This window comes from Apteryx rowi, unplaced genomic scaffold (assembly GCF_003343035.1).
Source record: "Apteryx rowi isolate R43461 unplaced genomic scaffold, aptRow1 scaffold_36, whole genome shotgun sequence".
Taxonomy (NCBI): domain Eukaryota; kingdom Metazoa; phylum Chordata; class Aves; order Apterygiformes; family Apterygidae; genus Apteryx; species Apteryx rowi.
Genome location: NW_020450085.1, coordinates 2,867,231 through 2,885,717, shown reverse-complemented (window position 1 = coordinate 2,885,717; position 18,487 = coordinate 2,867,231). Strand labels below are relative to the sequence as shown.

The following is an 18,487-nucleotide window of genomic DNA, read 5'->3' as shown; positions in this document are numbered from 1 at the left end:
TGCACATCCGCCATCCCACCCTTCCTCGCAAATTGTTTCGCTCATCATCTGCAAGAACTGAAATGATTTAGGGTACTTGGGCCTTCTTGTTTTAACTGGACTCTTTGTTTAAGCAGGCCTTTACTGGGCAGGAGTTCACTAGGGAGATTGGGCAGGAAGTTTTCTTTGTATGATTCTCCCCTGAAAGGCTACGTTTTCTTCCCTTTTTAAGTCATGAAAAATGCCTGCTTTAACTTGAAAAATTAGATTTTACTTTCTGTTTATGCAAGACAAGTTTAGAGGAACATCACAGATTTTAGCAACATGCAAAACATTCAGGTTCTGTTTTAGTGTAGACTTTTACCTCAATGCACTTTAAAGCACATATGTCCATATTATTATATCTAAGAATTAGTAGTAAGCAATTTCCTGAGGAAACAGTGTAATTCCTTCCTCCCCACCCCAGGCAGCCTCTCCTCTACAAATAGAGATAGAGAATGCCAGGTTTCCATTCAACAAACTTACTCTCCATATTCGATATCGGTTGTTGACTGCAGCAAGGAAATAATAGACCATTCTTGATTCATGTTAGCTAAAAAAGCTTGCAAGCAAGCTTACAAGCTTGCAGGGCTCTGTGTTCCTTGGTCTGTCACAGTGGTTTATTAAATTTCAACCTAACCATTCGAAAAACAGGAGGACTCCATTCACAGCAGTAATAGATTTAACTGAAAATAAATTGTACGAGCAGAAGGTGTTACTTGGCTGGCAGTTTTTCCTGTTACTACTGTCCAAGACTGAAAAGAACTGAGGCTGGTTGCCAGACTGAAGTTGAGCATATGAGGACAACAAGCATTTCTGGACCCCAGCATACATCAATGGAGTCAATACCTTTTTTTTTGCACTGCAAAAGGCCACCTCAGAAACATTTTCTATCTGTGAAACTTACTGTTATGGTATGGAAGGCTGCAATAAAGGATATAGTTCCTCACCTTCTTTAGTGACTTTGATTGATATATTTTTCCAGCATATGAATGAATTAGGTAAATTTCCTCTTTTTCTCTCCTCTCCTTCCTTCTCTACAGTTGTATTCTGTCTGAGAAGACAAGGGACTGTTGGGATCTCCAATTCAGGCAGTGCTCCAGCAGTTTAGCTGACAAAATTGATACCAACCTGAAGAAACATCATCTGAAAAAACATGTACATCCTTCAGGCCACCAGATTCCCCTTCAGAGTCAACTCCTTTAGCATGGAGACAACATAGCTTACCTATTACAGACAGCTGCAATCAGGATTAGAGTTTCTACAGCACTTCAGAAAGTATGAAGGTTCAGTTGTTCTCTGTTCCTCATTTTTCTCTGTTTCTGGCTTTACAGGTATAATTTGCTTTTTAGTATTTCAACAAAAAACAAGATGTGATGCTCATCCATTGGTAAACTACAACACATCTCCCATTTACACGCCCACAGGTATGATGAGACGCTTTCAAAGCAACCCAAAGCCACTTTACTTTTTACCTATTTTTTTCCTGTATAGTATACTAAAATGCAAGGTGGGATCCCTCCATTAAAAAAAAAAAAAACACAGTATTAAAACAGTAACAAAACACCATTAGCTTTTCCAAGGCTTCATAATTGTCAGCACAGCTGTCAGTATAAGCATTGCCATACTGAAAAGAGACTACAATCAGTTTTGAAGTGTCTAGTTTTCCTCTTCCCAGTAGAGAAGTGCAACACATTTTTTAATCCAAGCAGCTGTTTAGGTCCCCAAGTTCCTAGAGTTAAGCAGAGCCTATGCTGGGTTTGTTCTTTCTAGGGCCTTGAAACTCTGATACAAGTTCAATTTAAATTCAAACTTATGCTTGAACTGAACTCAAGTTGAATTCAGCACAGAAAGCTATGATTTGCTATGACTTCACCCGTTTCTCAGAGGAATCGCCCACCCTTCCGTGTTCTGGCATTGCTGCCACATCTCCCTGGCATCGTGTGCCTGCTTACAGCCATGGATAGCTGCAGCCCAACCTTTCCCTGCTATGGGGCACTTCTTCCTCAGGCCCTTTTGGACTCACAGCAGGAGCCTGTCTTCAGGTGATCCCTGAGGAGACTGCAGACAGCAGTCCGTCCACCTTCACTAACCCCCGATTTCAGCATGCTTATGACCACTGCCCTCTTAGTTGCTTTATATGCTATTCTAATACAACCTCTGAATTCAGTCATGCTCTTAAGGTCCTGAAGTCCCAACCCCTTACGCAACAGCAATGATAAATATTTGAATTCCACTCACACACACAGACTTTGGTACAAACCTTTATTGTCTCACACCTCCTTGCTACAGCTATCATTGTAACAACTGAAATTGGTATTTTACAGGTACCATGAAAAGTCACAAAGGTATCAAAGAGTGTAAAATAAGCTTTGTAGCTCAAGAAATAAAAGTTCTTGAGGACTGATTCTATGTGTAAGAGTTTTTGTAAACATATTTTGGTGAAGAGATGTTTATCCACAAGGAAACAGGCAGGCATGGTCAGCTTCAGTATACTGGAGAGGCAGTACTGGATGGTACAGAGGCAGTGTCTATCCTTTTGCTAGATGCCTTGCTTCCCTGGAGTTACCTCACCAAAGTCAAGTCAGCAAAGTGGTGAAATCCCTATGCAGTGTGAGCACATACCAGCTACTAATCCTTTTCTATAGGAGGTGACAGGGTATAGGCACATGTTTCACCTCCGGGATCTGCCTTAGGGAGAAAAGGTAAACTAGTTGCTTAAGTCATATGCCTAATCTGTAATTGTGGCCATGGACACCCATTGAAAGGCACATCACAAAGCAGGTCCCCATAGGCGTGGGCGTCCCACCAAGAATCTGAGCAATACCTGATTCTTCTAACTATAGATTTTTTTTTTTTGGGGGGGGGGGGGGGGAGGGAGGACAGGGGGTTCACCATTCCTACTACTAACTCCCTCTTGCTTTGTCAAGCCTGCTCTGCAACTGAAGCTTGCTTTGATATTCTGAGGGGACACAGCGAGCCTCCTCACTGCTGCAGCAATGGCAGGATCAGCACTGGTGCTATCTGCAACAGGTCTACAGCTTCCAGGGCTCTGAAGCGTCCGTGGTCTTTAGCTCAGTATTGCAGGGCTGTTTTACAAATCCAGATACTATCACAAAGGTAAATATTTTAGAGGACAATGTGCATATCAGTTTTAGATTCTGATAGTCTATTTAAACATAGTCCTGCCCTAGTCACACTAAGCATAGCAAATTTGTTAACAAGAGGTAAGCTGGCAGAACCAGCATAGGCAATAGGCAGCAGTTACAGACCAACTGTATATGCAGAGCAATAATACATATTTAGGTTGCCTGGAGACTTTATTTTCTTTTCTCCATCTTCCTGTGTTATAAACCAATGAAAATATTAGTAGCCAGAGTAACACAATTCCTACTTGTTCCAACTGTGCCAGTTATGAATGGTATTTAGAGCCCACAAACACTTTTCTCATGGAATTCAGAGATGAGCCTATATATAGGGTACATTCTGGACCAGATATTCCTCCCCCCACCCCAAAATCAGTATCCTTGTGTTCCCTAGAATTTTGGGCTAATTTAATCGACAACAATCTAAACAGTTCCAATCCTCAACCCCACACTATGGCTTTAAAATTTACACCCTGAGCTTCTGTATCATTAAGGCAAGAGGATAAAACAGACTGAGTATGAGAGGGAGCATCTTATTAGATCAGGTGATCTAGGAGAGAGCAGTCTGACACAGACTCCAAGTCTGTCTTTCATGACTACATGAGCACTATTCATCAGGGCAAGCAGCAAAAAACAAGTTCAGATGGAAGTTTCACACAGCTGGATAAACAAAAATGGGTCAGTGACTACTCAGGGCTCATCACTTACAGCCTTCAGGACCCTAGAGGCCTCTTCCAGGTATCAAACCTGGGATATTTGACTCCCTAGATATTTGCTATTCCAAAAGCTGAAATAGTCCTGGATCTTCAGCTCATGTCAAACATTAACGCTCACAGAGCTTCCTCTTCTCAAGCCGGGCTCGTAAAACCCCTCTTTCCGATCGGTGATAGGAAGCCATTCAAAATTTTGTATGCATACTTGGTCATCACACGCAGCCATCATTAGGCAGCAAAAGCATTGGGAAGGTGAGGGGAAGCACATTTGGCACCAAGAAAGCTAAAGTACAGAAGAGATGAGCTGTGGGCATGCTGACAGCAGTCTGCCAGGGGAAGGAGAGCTACTTCTCTAGGCATCAAGAACTCCAGCTCTCATCCTGGCTCCTAAAAAGACATCTATAGCCCTAGAAGAAGCGAGAGCGTGATTCACTGGCTCAGCGCTGGTCATCCCTGAATGACAGATACGCACTAGAAGGCACAGCCCTCCTAAGCAAACCATACTGTTGCTGGAGGATTTCTGAAACAGGTTAGACCAACATTTATGAGCTCTGTCTGGCAAATACTTACTCAACACTGGGGCCTGGGTTCATGGAGAGTCCATTCCTCAGGAGTCACGCTATTTCCACCCTTTTCTTTGAAGGCCTTCATCTTGCTAAAGATCTTCTCTCCCCAGAGTTCTAACACTTCCCCAAACCACAACCACATTTCTTCTGGGAAGGCTCCAGCCCAGCAAGCACACATGTCAAATGCCTTTGTGGGCCAACAGTGCTATTTTCAGAGCGTATCACTGCTGAAATGGCAGAGCTGCAGATGCCCCAGGCTGCCCAACAAGCCTATGCATGTCCTATCAGAGCACCTGCATGATGTGCACCTGATATAACATTCAGGCATCAAAACTGCTTAAACCAAAACACACACTTTTCAATAAATCTAGATCTGCAGAGTCCATGTGCAGATAGAAAGCATTTACAAATATAGTAATTTCTCACATATAAAAAATAGAATAATATACTATAATTCTCTTCACACATCATCTTGGAGGCCTAGGCATTTTAACTGAAAAAGTTTGGCCAAGATTTCCTTTTTTTTTTTTTAATAGATACCCATACTTAAGCAAAACCTTCTCTCAAACTCTAGTGTTTACACCCTAGCACTGTGCTCACATTGCCTTGGCAATTACAGCTGTGTCACACTGATGGACAGCTTTCCACATAAGGAAACTGCAGTTTAGAATTTGGTTCAGACTAGTAGGAAAAAGAATGAAACTTCACAGTCTGCCTCCCCATCCTTTGGTCTTAGGAGAGATGGGATTCACACCTATCGGGGGGGGGAGGGGAAGGCATAACAAGTACACTTTCCTTGATGAAGTTTCAGAACTAGATGGAACAAAGTGGGCTTCATTTCCTTCTGTGGAAGTGCTTAGCATAAGAGTAATTTTGAATATGCGTAACGCAAAATTCACATGATGCCCCCACCAGCTTCACTGGTAAACATCTCCTCTACTGTGCCTGCCATTTCCTGCGAGACTAGAACTACCAAACCAAGCTGCATCATCTTACAAACTAATGATCTAAAGTACAGCTTGTCCAAAAAAAGAAAAAAAAGTCATGTTATTCAGTGCTTCCCACCACCCAGCAAATGCATGCACGTAGAACAACTCAACACTGTTCTTCCTCCAGCAGAGCTTAGCCTGCTCCATAAGTTGGAGAAACCACTTTTGTTGGTATCTTATTTAGGGTAGAAAGCTCATAATATTCCTGAATTCCCATGTAAATGATTCATAATAGCCATCTACTGAAAACAAACTTCATTTCTATGGAAGAGCAGTAGGATTTTTTGATATTCAAAGAACAACTTGATGTAATGTTTGAAACATGCTAGTAAGTCTCTTAACTTCTAATTACATACTTCAAGGGTTTGTACTTTTCCTGCTCTTGATCTCATGGTAGGGCAATTTTCTCTGCTCAAGATATGGTTACATACCACGGCAGTAAGAACATCTGTGCTGAGTCTCTCACTAGCGTTTCTAGTGCAGATGAATCTAAAACGACAACTCAAAACAGCAGTGGCTTCCAGGATCACACCCTAATGATTTTTATCGTAAGGAAAAAAAATCCAACAATCCCTTCTTAAAATTATTCCTTACACAAGAATAATTACAGGTTGCAAAACACAGATTGACAGAAAGACCTCTTTCAACACCCAATATTTTTTTCCAAGCTGATGCTTGCAATCACAAATTGTAATTCACTACTCAAAGATAAGAGATCTATGCTCAGGGATCCCATAATTTCTTTTGTGGTCTTCAAATAATTTACTTAGTTTCTGCAGATATAGCTCATGTAGCTGTTCAACCTCTTCAGTGGTAGGATTCAAGTTCTGTTTCACAGGGATGGGGCTTCCCACTGTAAATTAAACACAACAGCAATGTTAGCTTCATCGGCATCTCTAAGTAAAACTACCTTCCCTCCCTCCCGTAATAGCTCCATCACAGCTCCCAGTGAGGTGACAGAATCACAGCACAGTTCCCTTAGCCTTGGACCTGATCCCACCTTTGACAAAACTAAGCCCTGGGTCTGGTTTTCCACTTTCTTTTACTTGAGTTCAGACAAAATAAGTTAAAAACAAACAAACCCCCCACTCATCACTTTGGCAGCAAAAGAACAAATGAGGGGGGTTAGCTCTAACTTGAAGGGACAGTTTACACTGTAATGTACAATCACATGGGCTATGGGCTGTCCTGCCACTGAGGTAGCATTCTGCAGAGCAAGTTCAAAATAGGTATAAAATTATATAGGCAGAGTAAACGCTCAGGCCCACTGGTACTGCCCAGAACATGTCTTAGTGCTTAGGCTAGACCCTTCTGAGCTGGGAGACATTTTAATGCTCAAGCATTTTTACAGAATGCCTAGTGAGTTCTAGTTTTCCAGGTTGGACTACTCTGGTTAGTCTGTGTTCAGAAAAATAAATCAGAGCTTTTTGCAGTCCATCCCGTCTCTAGCAGTAACAGTGAGGAGTTAAAAACTGCAAGCTGGTTTGCTATTCTAGGTCACAACCTGTCAAGCAGCCTCAGCCTTCTCTTCTTCCTCCAGCTCCCTTTTTGCCCAGGCCCCATTTCAGTCAGTGGCTTTCATTCAGTTGAATAACAGAAATCAAGAGTTTGCTGGAAGATGTTTCTGATTGCAAAGGCAAACTGTCATCCACCCCTCAGGGCAAACCAACATTTCATGCAGGTGTTGCTGTGTTTGAAATGTGAACCTCTTACAAATCCTTACAGGCTCAGGATGTGTTTAAGATGGAGAAAAAGGAAGAAAACTTAAAAACTTCACCAACAGGTGAAGTTTTATAAGTGCAAGAGCACATGCCAATTAAAACATCTGTAGCTTCTCACTGTCTTCCATTCTGATCTGAATACTAAAGGTGCCCAGTGTGAAAGAGACTGAGAGGATAGTGATATCCTCAACCATACAGACAGAAAAGGAAATACAGATATCCTCCAATTATACAAAACTGTTATAACTGAAAAAATTTATGGTACAGGTGCAGTGATGTCAGCTCAAGGAGTGGTAGCACTTAAAACACCCAAATCCTGTGAGATGTCTACGAGACATACACGGCCCACAAGTACCAGTCCAACCTAAACAACTGCACACATGAAGCACTAGGCAAAGTCGGCTATCACCCTCCTTTGATCTGAGCAAGCCCAAGAGCGAACGTGCACGGGAATTCGGCAGAGGTCCAGAGGGCAGAGCTGCAGCTACAGAGCCCGCAATACTCTAGCAGGAGCTCTCCGCAGTCTGTCTTCCTTATGTCATTCAGTCACCACTATTTTTGACAGCGGTTCTTCTTTCACTGGAAATAAACGGAGGCTCTGAGAGCTTAACAGACTTGGCCAAGATGACACAGGAAGTCTGTAGAAAAGATGACTTAAACAGATTTTCAGGTGCCTGACAAAGGCACCTGAAAATCCCTTTCAACAGATGTTGCCACCTTAGATGGGACAGTGTTGACAAAAGGCAGGGCAGGCGTAGCTGACCGCAAAGGGGCTGATTCTGCAGATTCCTGCTGCAGCTTTTGCTGCTGAGAGCTCTCTGGCCCCACTCAGGGCTGAAATTTAGTCTTTACATGGCTAGGGGGAGAACGCAGCCCTGGATTGAGTGAGACGTTGTGGAGATGAAATCACTGTACATCAAATAAGGAATTTCCAGGAGCATGCATCAACCCTCTGCCCCAGCTCTTCTGCAGCAGTCTGCCCTCCTAAGAGGGGGGGGTTTTGTGGAGTTGGAAACTGTGCTGATCTCCCTAATTTTTCATGCAGCTTTAAAGGAACTGCTCAATCCCATATTTCAGAGTTGGTTCTATTCCTGAAAAGCAGCAATAATTTTCAGCAAAACCAAATTACTCACTCGTGCAGCCCAAAACACTCACACTCAGACTTCCGAGATCTTGATTTTGGTGAATTGTGTCTCCTTGCTTTAGGAAGCGAGGCTTCTGGATCAGTTCCAGCCCCGGAAAGAGGGCAACTCACTGATACCTGACCCATGTTGTCAACACAGCTAACCGGCTGGGTGGAGTGCAGTGCGGCTCTGCTGCTTTCGGTAACTGAGCTAACTCTTTCAGAGCCGTATTGAGCCATACTGAGGGGCCCTCCAAAAATGCAGATGCATGATAATAATTTTCAAACATGAGGAAACAGAGACTCTATAGATAAGGGATTTGATGAGCTCACAATAACAGGTTCTGTTGCAAGACTCTGGTCTTGCTGATTCATAGCACTCCTGTGCTTTAGCCATGGACCACACTCCTGCTCTTGCAGTAAATATAACAGTGATGAAGATTTGCTTCAAAGTAAAAGACATTTTAAAGTTCAGAACAGTCTTGATGTCATCCGCCCAATGACAGAGTGCAGAAAATGCCTCGTTTTCATTCCTGTGTTTTGAAAACTTTTTGACTTTCAAATAAGCAACATTTTTAGCCTGCCTAGGCACAATGTGGGCTTTAAAAATTAAATCTTTTGAAAAAGATCTAAATATATGCCCTAGTAAAAATACAGGTCTACATGAAATTTAACATAAATTACTACTACTGCTTTGTCTTACACATTTTGATTTGCTCCATACTAAAACCATATCATCCCTCCTCTGAAGGGAGGGATGTCCAACATGGAATACAAGAGCAGCTTTAATTTTCTGGACAAACAGACTTCATTCAGTCACTTGAAATCTGGCTAAAAATGGTTTATCCAAAATACATAGGCAGCCAGCTGTTGCCTTTGCATGACATCCAGCATAACTTTTTAGAATTGCAGCTGCCAACAGCACTACTTAATGCCATTTAAGTCTAAAGATGTTCACCCCTATGCTCCAGAGAGAGATGACAACCAGGGATGAAAAGCTTCTGGCAAAAAAAACTCTTCCAAACTGCATCAACATGGCCTGCATGTTCTCAGCTAAACACAAATGGGCCTTTCCATGCCAAAAAGCCAAAGGGGGAGGAACCCCCCCAGGGAGCTGCAATGGCATTTACGGACCAGCCCCCCCCGAAGGATGCTGCCTCTCCGGGGTCCCGGCGCGCACCAGGCCACGGCGGCAGGAGCTCCTGCCGGCAGCCTGGCCCCGGGCCCTGGCACTGTGCTGGCCCAGGGCCGGCGGCAGCACCCAACTGCTCTTTCTGTGCAGGGCTAAGGAAGGAAGGTGCTGGGCACCTCGTGAAACAACYGCAGTATCCAGGAGCTGCAGCAGCAGCTGGGGAGCTGCGTCAGCCCTCCTCCCCGGACTGCATAACCCCTTTGGTTTCCCCTGAGGATTCCCAAGGATACGAGCCACTGGCTGAAGCGTGAATGAAGAATAAGATTAGGCATGGGACAGAAAGGGAGAAGGGAGAAAGGAACCCCCCTTTTTACTTGGGGGAGAATGGGAAGCAAAAAAAATTAAGATAGATTTGTTTTAAATCTCACATACTTGCTTTAGATGCTCAGTAGCCAACTGTTTTTGTCAGAACAGATTTATAAATTTACACAGATACTAGAGGCACATTTTCACATTTTTAAACCAAAAAGCATTGGAAAAGGCACAAGGGACTCACCGACAGTATGAATAGGTTGCCTGTAAGGTATTAAGCCAAAACTGTATTGAAATATTCCTCTACCATGAAATAGCGGCAGAGCAAAGCCCATTATCTTTTGCAGCTTCTCCTGTATATTTCTGAGCCGTGAACCTCTGGGGTTTGCAACTTGCTTGAATAGTTCATTTTCGCCAAAGGAAAACACTGGGACCAGATGAGCCCTGTAAAACAGTCAGAACAACAATGAACACTGGAGTCACTGGCACTTGCGGCACAGCTCGCACTAGCAGCGTGGAGGCTGCTTCACAGTAACCAGCACGGAAAATTTCAGTGGCTCTGAAGTTCATCAGCAATAGGCATTCAACTCTTCTCTGTTTTTTTGTTTTGTTTTGTTTTTGTTTTTAAGTCCTTCACACACAACTAGCAGCTAGCTATTGGGCAGTATTTAGTTGGTTGTTACCTGCTGCAATTTTTTATGACTAGTCATAATCATAAAAATATATAATTATACATATATCATAATTATAATCTTACCCATCAGTATTTCACAAGCCTACCCCGGTTTTCACTGCATCTTCTCCTTTGGCAAGCAAAGAAGCCTTGTTGCTAACCTGATAATGCTCCTGACTGGGTAACCGTGTCAGATCTTGGCCTTCCCCTGCCTTTTGACCAGAGTAATACACGCACTTGATTTCAGCACAAAAAACATGATAAAAAAGTAGACATTCTCACAGGCACAAGTTCAATGCAAAATTCCCCTGGTGACCAACTCCTGGTGAAATCCTACTTCCTCCGGGCTTCTTCAAAAATACTAGCCCTAATCCGTTACTATCAGAGGTCAAATCATACCCACAGAAATTATACAAATTCACTTTGGCTCCTGAGCAGCTTAATGAATTTTTGTTCAGTTCATGAGTTGGCTTGGGAGGAAAGGCACTGACTACCTCCTGGACAAACTACTTAGGCTGATTGAATCAGTGCAGTTGTCTCCAAGAAAAAAAACAAAACTATATTTAAAACCTTGCCTGCAGTATGTTTTGAGGGTTTTTTTGAATGTTTAGTTTCATTAAAACAGATTCTACAGTTTAAGCTTGAAAAAATTATTATTAAAGGCCAGAATAATCCTAACCAATCTCTGATGGACACTGAGGTGTTTTATTTGCTTTACTCAAATCTTAATTTCTATATTTTAGCTCTATTCAGCTTATACTATCTTTGAGGAAAGCCTAACTGTAAAATAGCAGCATTGCTAGTAGTTTTGTCAAGATGAATTACTGAAGAACTCTGAATGCCCAAGGAGGATGCCCTGAGGACAGGGCTGGCTGGAAAGTACCATGGACAATCACAACAACCTGCATGGAAAAAACAAGAGCTTACATAGCTCCGCACGCCTCTGGCTTTCTGAGCACTACCATTTCCACTCTCTGGTCTGACTGGTGTCTGCTCAAAGGCTGCTTTCTCAAATATTTCTCATATATCACCCTGCTACCTGTAAAGGAAACATTGGAAAGCCCAGAAAGCATGGCTCTGTATATACTCCATTTTTTACTACAACACTAAAACCAACAGGAAAATCTTGTGGTGCAATAGCACTTTTATATACAACCCAAGACTGTGGGATTTGTTTTAATCTGCACACTAAAGGCTTTTGCAAGACACTATGTAGGAGGCTGCAACAAAGAAATAAGTAACTTCTGGTTATGAAACTAAGGATAAGTCAGCTGATTCATCATTTGTGCCTTTGGGATTTCTTCACTTTGTATCAGGTATTGTGTTACCTCGGACCAAAACGCCTTTTCTAGAAGTCCAGAGGACTTCAGCACACATATTCAGACCACATTTGAAAAGAGCAGCACAGGAACGACAGCACTGCTCTGCACTGGCCGTGCGCGGAGCACACGGCTCGGCGCTCCACACTGCCCCTTCCTCTCGTGATATCTGATGCTGCAGATCAAAAGCATCAGAAGATGGCCAGGCCCAGAATAACTTGTAGGCTAGCAGTGAAGACCTTCTGAGGTGTGGGTTTCTGTTCACTGAGGTCRAGCCAGGGCGTCTGCTGTTGCCCATTGCATCCTAGCCGAGTGCTGTAAACACTGAGCCACTTTCATAAAGAGGAGGACCACACCACCACTTGAAGCACAGGACTTCATAAAGGAAGACATGGTTCTCCATGTGCTCTGCGAGCAGCCTGAACTCGCCAGCCTGCGTTAGGGCTGTTTTTGAAATCAAGGCTGAGAGAGAAGGGAGCATCTTGTTTCTCAATCCAAATCAGTTTACATGAGAGACTAACACCAACCTTTGTGATCYGTCAGATCAGATAGATTTCTGGACATGCTCAGAAACAAGCACCTAAGTATTTTTGTAAGCTTTATGGTAAAATAAAGAATAAACTACTGACGGTGTTTAGGACCCTGCTGGATTAATCAGCAGTCAAACAGGGATTGAGTAAAGACCCATTTAGGCACTCAAGTCCCAGTTTAAATATACAAGTCTTATTTCTGGGTACAATTTGGACTAAAATGTTACTTTCTATAGGAGAACAAGTCCTTTATGAGACTCCTAGAGAAATGTATAAAACCACCTCTTGGAATCTTCTGACACAGAACAGTTCCTGGAAAAAAAGATGACATTAGCAGCCTGCCTGAGAACAGAGCTGCTCTTCTCAGCAACCATCTTTTCCTCTACTTAATGGTTAAAGAAAAAACTGTTACAGATCTGGTCGAACATTAATTGATTTTTTCCCCTTATTGCTTAGCATATCAATGTATAATCCTGGGAGCTATCTAGAAAGCTTAGCAGGAACAAGTCATTGGTTTCAATACTTCTAATATACAAGGCATCTAAAACAGTCCAGCACAAACACAATAGCTCATATTACATAAATCACTCAAAAGATATTAACGCTATCTCTGTTCAGTAACACACTGATGGATGTTTGACAGTAAAAGATAAACTAATTTTCCTTTGAGAATCACCCCCCAATTTCCCAGAAATTTACATTTGTAAATAACAAGCTTCAAAAGAAAGTCTTTAGAATAAAAATGAAAAATCTTCCTGGACTACACTTTTAAGTGATTTAATAAGATAAGGCCTAGCTTTCTAACCTTTTTGCTTAAAATGATATGGAAATACTATTTCAATGTACCTTCAATTTACAGAACAGAGAACAACATCTGAGTCACTCAGCAACAAAAGCCAAAGTTTACTAACATTGYTTCACAATTATTACTTTTTTTGCTACTGCAATATAAAACAACAGAAACAAATAACCACGATACACAAATATCTCCACCTACTGCTTACAAATTATGTAAGGCAAAAAGGAGCTTTCAACACTCCCAGATTGGATCAAGATGCTCAGACTGGCTCCTGTTTCAGATATCTGCACGTTCATACACAAATGACTCTTTCAGATTCTAATTATGAGTTTACTATATATAATATGTACTATATTTATGATTCAGTCTATATTCAAAGCATGCTYATTGGAACAGTCTCGATGAGAAACCTACCCGTGTTTCAAGGCCATTTTAATAAAACCTTTCCTCTTGAGGATGTTCAACGTTAAACTTCCAGGATGTGCATTCAGAGACTCCTCTGCTCCTCCGATCACAATGATGGACGCGTGGCCACCTCCTTCATTGTTCAGCACATACGAGACGCTCTCCTTGGATGCGGACACTATTCCTTCAGGAGCAAACATTTTAAGAGTGACTCAGTAGAACCTCACATAGAAGTACAGTGGAATTTAAGAAATATTTGTAAATGATATCTAAATGATGTTTCTAAATAATTATATCACAGGACAGAGTTCTAAGATATGGGTTTAACCTCTAACTGCAACAGATTTAGTCTTAGGCACGTCCTTTGATTTCCCATCGATGAGCTAAATTCTGCTTGCCTACCACAGAAGTTTTCTGAGACCTTCAGGAAAGAGGAGGCTCTTCTGCCAACATAACTCCTTATCGAAGAGAATCCTATGCCAAGTACAGAGCAGTTGAATTGCAGCAGATACTGTAGAGAGGCCACAGCTAACACCACAGAGCAGGTGCGTTTGAACAAATGCACACAGAGGGTTTAACAGAATAAACAGAGGACTTGTTAACTTGAGGATCTACAGTGCCAAGCTGATCCTTTTCATTCTTTTCTAAGTTGTAATACAGCAGCTCCATCTAAGGCAATGGCCCCACAGTGTCAGAAGAAGCAGAAGAGGCTCAGTTGTACTATTCCCAATGACTGCATCAGCTTATCCTCTAGCAACCAGGATCTGACACTCATAAATCTATTTAGGTTAGAAAAGCAGAATGTGAAGCTTTCCCAATATTCCAGCCAAGACAGCTACTGCTAATTTGAAGCACACTGCTGCATGAGGCTTTAACATCAGCTTGGCCCTTGCTCTGAACTTAGCCCTTTGAAAAATCCCCTTTCTGACAGGCACCTCTCGAAGCCTTCCCAAGTTTCTTTGTGCCCTAGGTTTTACTTACAAGGCTCATACTGGTACTGTTTACCCAAARGCCAAAAATAATGCAATAGGAGCACAGCTTTCAGTAACATGGAGATTTTATAAGTGATTTATTATTTGCCTGATAACCTGTATTATACAGAAGGTCCACTTTGGTCTATCACCTGCACACCTGTCAAAAACAAGCTAAGATGATGACTATTCTTAAGTATGCTTTTACTTAAGTTATTTCTCATCTAGCAGGTAAGTATTTGTTTCTACAGGTCAAGATGGCAAAAGCAAATTTACTTCCAGGCTGAGCCATGTTTAAATTTGTCATCTTCCATAACTACCAATCCCTTAACTTTGCGAACCTGAAAAAATCCCCTCAAAAATAACATTCTCATGGAAGGATATTCTCCTGTGATGTTGAACTATACATGGATGTGCAATTCTGATATTAATCTGAACTGCATCCTAGGTACATCTGTAAGCAGGGAGTGGTTGAATAGTTTTGTCTGAAATCACAGCATTCATGTAAAAGTTGGGCATGAAAGCTAAATCTGTCTCCCAAATCTGGTCTTATCCAGATTTGGCTTGACTGTACTTACTCAGCTGCTGTAGTTTAATGAGTTTAAGTAAAATAACTCCTGTATTAAACTGTTGTGAGGGAACACTAGTCCTAATTTTGTTATACGTTCTTCTATTCCCCACAGTTTATTACTTGTTTTTTTTTTATTATTACTGCAGTAGCAATCATGAATATGACCCGTTTATGACAAGTGCTGTACAGAACAGAGAAAGAAGTGTCTGTCTTTAGAGTTTATATCACTGTTACAACTACACAAGTTTGAAATATGGGACCTCAGTCAGAAGTAGGTAATTAACTTCTGACTAGAAAGATACTTGTACGGAGTAGGACTTTAAACTTCTCAGGTAAGAGGTTATCTTCAATTTGTTTTTTAAGTGTCATTGTGCAATGACTAAATAGTGTTACACTTCAAATCCCCCCTTCTTTTAAGTAACTGGTAGCTAGCACTGTTGCCTCATAGTTCAAGGAGAGAACAGCTTTTTCTTCAGGAAGAAAAAGGCTTATGATATGAGTGTTAGTGTGGAAATGCAGGTCCAAGCACTCCGTTTACTATATGGATAGTGTGTTCTGTCAGTTCAGGGTTGTTGGGTTTTTTGTTCAAAAAAAGAAAAAAAAACATCCAAACAAATTTGGACAAACAGAGAAACGAACCAGCACTGGGGCATCACAAACAGCTCTGGAGGAACCTATGCCATCTCCCTTCCTCGCTTCCCAGCCAGAGAATCTTCCCTGACGTCAAGGTTGTTTCTGCGCATGATCACAGCTTGGCAGCGCTAAGAAACACAGCCCTGGCCAACACCTAAACCTCGGAGCCCCAAAGCCTCTATCATTGCCCCAGTTTGAGAACCACTGAGAGGGTTCGTGCTCACAACACATTTAGGGGAGGGCGAGGGAACAGTGACTGCCCAGCAGCCGCAGAAGCAGGGCCCCAGAGCGCGGCGAGTGGGCTTGAGGCGGAGCAGGGTTTGGGGAACGGAGATGAAGCTACGGAAAACRGCACTCAAATGGCTCAGAGAGCTTGCAGCTGCTGGGGGCTGCTCTTCCCCCTTTTCTGTCGGGTGGCAGATAATCAGGAGATGCAAATCCATGCAGCCACAGACTACCTCATTCCCACTCTCTTTCCTACCTTTCTTACCATATCTAGAAGAATTAGATAATAAAAATTTWAAAAAAAATAAAAAAGAGGAGTTTTACAGAAGTATTGTGATGTTTACAGAAGTACCTGTAATGATCAGTGATTATATGACTTGTAATCTCTTAATGTTATTTAAAACATACCTGTTTTAACAAGACAGAAATACATAGCTTGATCCTAACATCCAAGATTTAATAATTATCACTCATGCTCAAAGAAATTAAGCTTTAGATTCAGTAGACCTTATTCTCGGAATAGTCTTACTACAAAGACAGAATTACTGTGAATCTTTCCTGCAGTAAAGCTCTTCCCAGCAGTGGATCTAGYTGTATTATAACTGCCAGTTATGATGCAATAGAACAATTAGGAATTTCACTGAAATCAGTTTTAAATAATGACACATTATCATACAGTTCAGCAAAATTAACAAAATCTTTCAAGTTATTTTGCAACAGTTCATCATAAAACAGAGGCTTAACTTAGGGACAGTGCTGACCTAACTGAAATGAAATAACAATTTACCATTGATAGGTACAGGAGTAGACACTACATTTTAAGTGGAAGCTATAATATGGAGCAATAGCTGAGACATTCTGCTTTTACCTACCAGCACTCATTACATATTCTCTGAAGAAGGGACAGCCAAACCAGATGGGCGTGATATGAAGGTATGGAGTAATCCCAGGAAATAGATTCTTGAAATCTGGCCCGGTGCAAAAGTTTCCAAAGGCTCCAGCTACCAGCACCCCATGAGGGTGAAAGCCAAGCAAGTAGTTGTGATTTGGATTCAAATCTGAAGTTTTTATAAGCTGAAAAAATGAGATGGTGGAAGAGATTTTAATACTTCTATATCACATGGACTTTTAAATATAGAATAACAAGATATGGAGGTACACATTGACAAGATACTGAACTGATGACAATTCATTTCCCTCTTCTGAGCATTTTAAACTGTCCTATTTTACACCTGAACAAAGTAAGTTTAAATAGATCTATCTTGAATGATCATTTCTGCAACATTTACTGTACTGGAGCACTATCTTGTGACCAAGTAGTCCAAGTGGAAAACCAACTCCTATCCCCCCTTGCTGTTGCTAARTCTCAGACTCTCCGAGTTTTAAGAAGTCCAATTCACTCTGAAGTAACTATTTGAATTTCTACCAAAGATGAGTCTCAGACATCTGATGGTGTTCAYGGCTGTTCTAGCTATCCCTCTTCAAATGTTTACAGTTGGCTGAGAAACCTTTTACTCACCTTAATGGGAAAGTATTCCCTAAAGTACTTCCAAATAGTCCAGCCTCTGACCCACTGGAACCGTCTCCCTCCAGCGCATGGTGTTTCCCAGTCAAGGTAAAGCCACAGCAAGTACAGGATGCCAAAAAACCAGAAGTTGCCAAGAATCAAGATTACGAAGATCCCACAGCAAAACTCCGCTACGAGACACAAAAAGGAAACCACGAGGAACATTAATCACMACTGTCTCCTTGCAAGACCTTGAATTCACAGCCCTGCTGTTTTTATTATGAATGTTGTTCAAAATGTGTACAAATTGAAGTTTGCTTATTCCATGTTGTGTGAATGCTGTTTCACTGCAAAAGAGGGCATCACCTCAGTCCATCTTTCTTACTCTACTGCGCAACTGGATGAATAAGCTTAAGATGATGCTGGTTTACTTTAACAGAAGAAAAGCAGGAGCCAAGGACCAACACACTTGGCTTCTCCCCATGGTGAGGGTGAACACTTGGTAGAGAGCRGCTGGTTTCCCTCAGACAGGACAAAAGTCAACAGCAAACACTAACAAGGATATGATGCTCCAGTGAGCGAGAAGAGGGGAGCTGAGCTGCAGAAGGAAAGAGGGGAGAGGAGACAGCAGCAAGATGGCTTTTCTAATGGGAGTGGTGTTTGGCAAATCCTTTTCCCTTTGTTTCTCAGTCTATAAAATAGGGATAACAGTTCTGACCCCCTGCAAGAAGTGCTCTGTGACTAAGCGAGCGCATGCACTAGACAAGACCAAAACACTAGCAGGTTCCAGTTCAGTCTCTAAAAAYGCCCCTGTAAGTGGAAACTCACCATTTCTATGGGAGCATGACAGCAGTTTTAACTCCTTCTGCTTTCAGACCTGGGTTAATAAGAATTGTAACATCCTACAGCAAGACCAATACATAGGAAGTGCATTATACACAGTTCACAAAGCCAGGAAAAAAAGTGTTTGATTAAACAGAATCACAGAATCGCTGAGGTTGGAAGGGACCTCTGGAGATCATCCAGTCCAAGCCCCCTGCTCAAGCAGGGTCACCTAGAGCACGTTGCATGCGTCCAGGCGGGTTTTGAATATCTCCAGAGAAGGAGACTCCACCACCTCTCGGGGCAACCTGT

The 18,487-nt window shown here is 42.0% G+C and overlaps 1 protein-coding gene across 1 annotated transcript in view; it reads right to left on the bottom strand.

Annotated features, from left to right (window-relative positions):
- Window positions 1-2,928: 2,928 nt before the first annotated feature.
- MOGAT1 (monoacylglycerol O-acyltransferase 1) overlaps window positions 2,929-18,487 on the bottom strand; it is a 26,611-nt gene continuing 11,052 nt past the window's right edge. The window contains exons 2-6 of the mRNA XM_026073077.1: window positions 17,366-17,544; window positions 16,719-16,920; window positions 13,456-13,630; window positions 9,965-10,164; window positions 2,929-6,285 (exon numbers count right to left, since the gene is read on the bottom strand). Of these exons, the coding sequence (XP_025928862.1) occupies window positions 6,131-6,285; window positions 9,965-10,164; window positions 13,456-13,630; window positions 16,719-16,920; window positions 17,366-17,544 (911 nt within the window). The 3' untranslated portion in view covers window positions 2,929-6,130. The remainder of the gene's footprint in view (window positions 6,286-9,964; window positions 10,165-13,455; window positions 13,631-16,718; window positions 16,921-17,365; window positions 17,545-18,487) is intronic.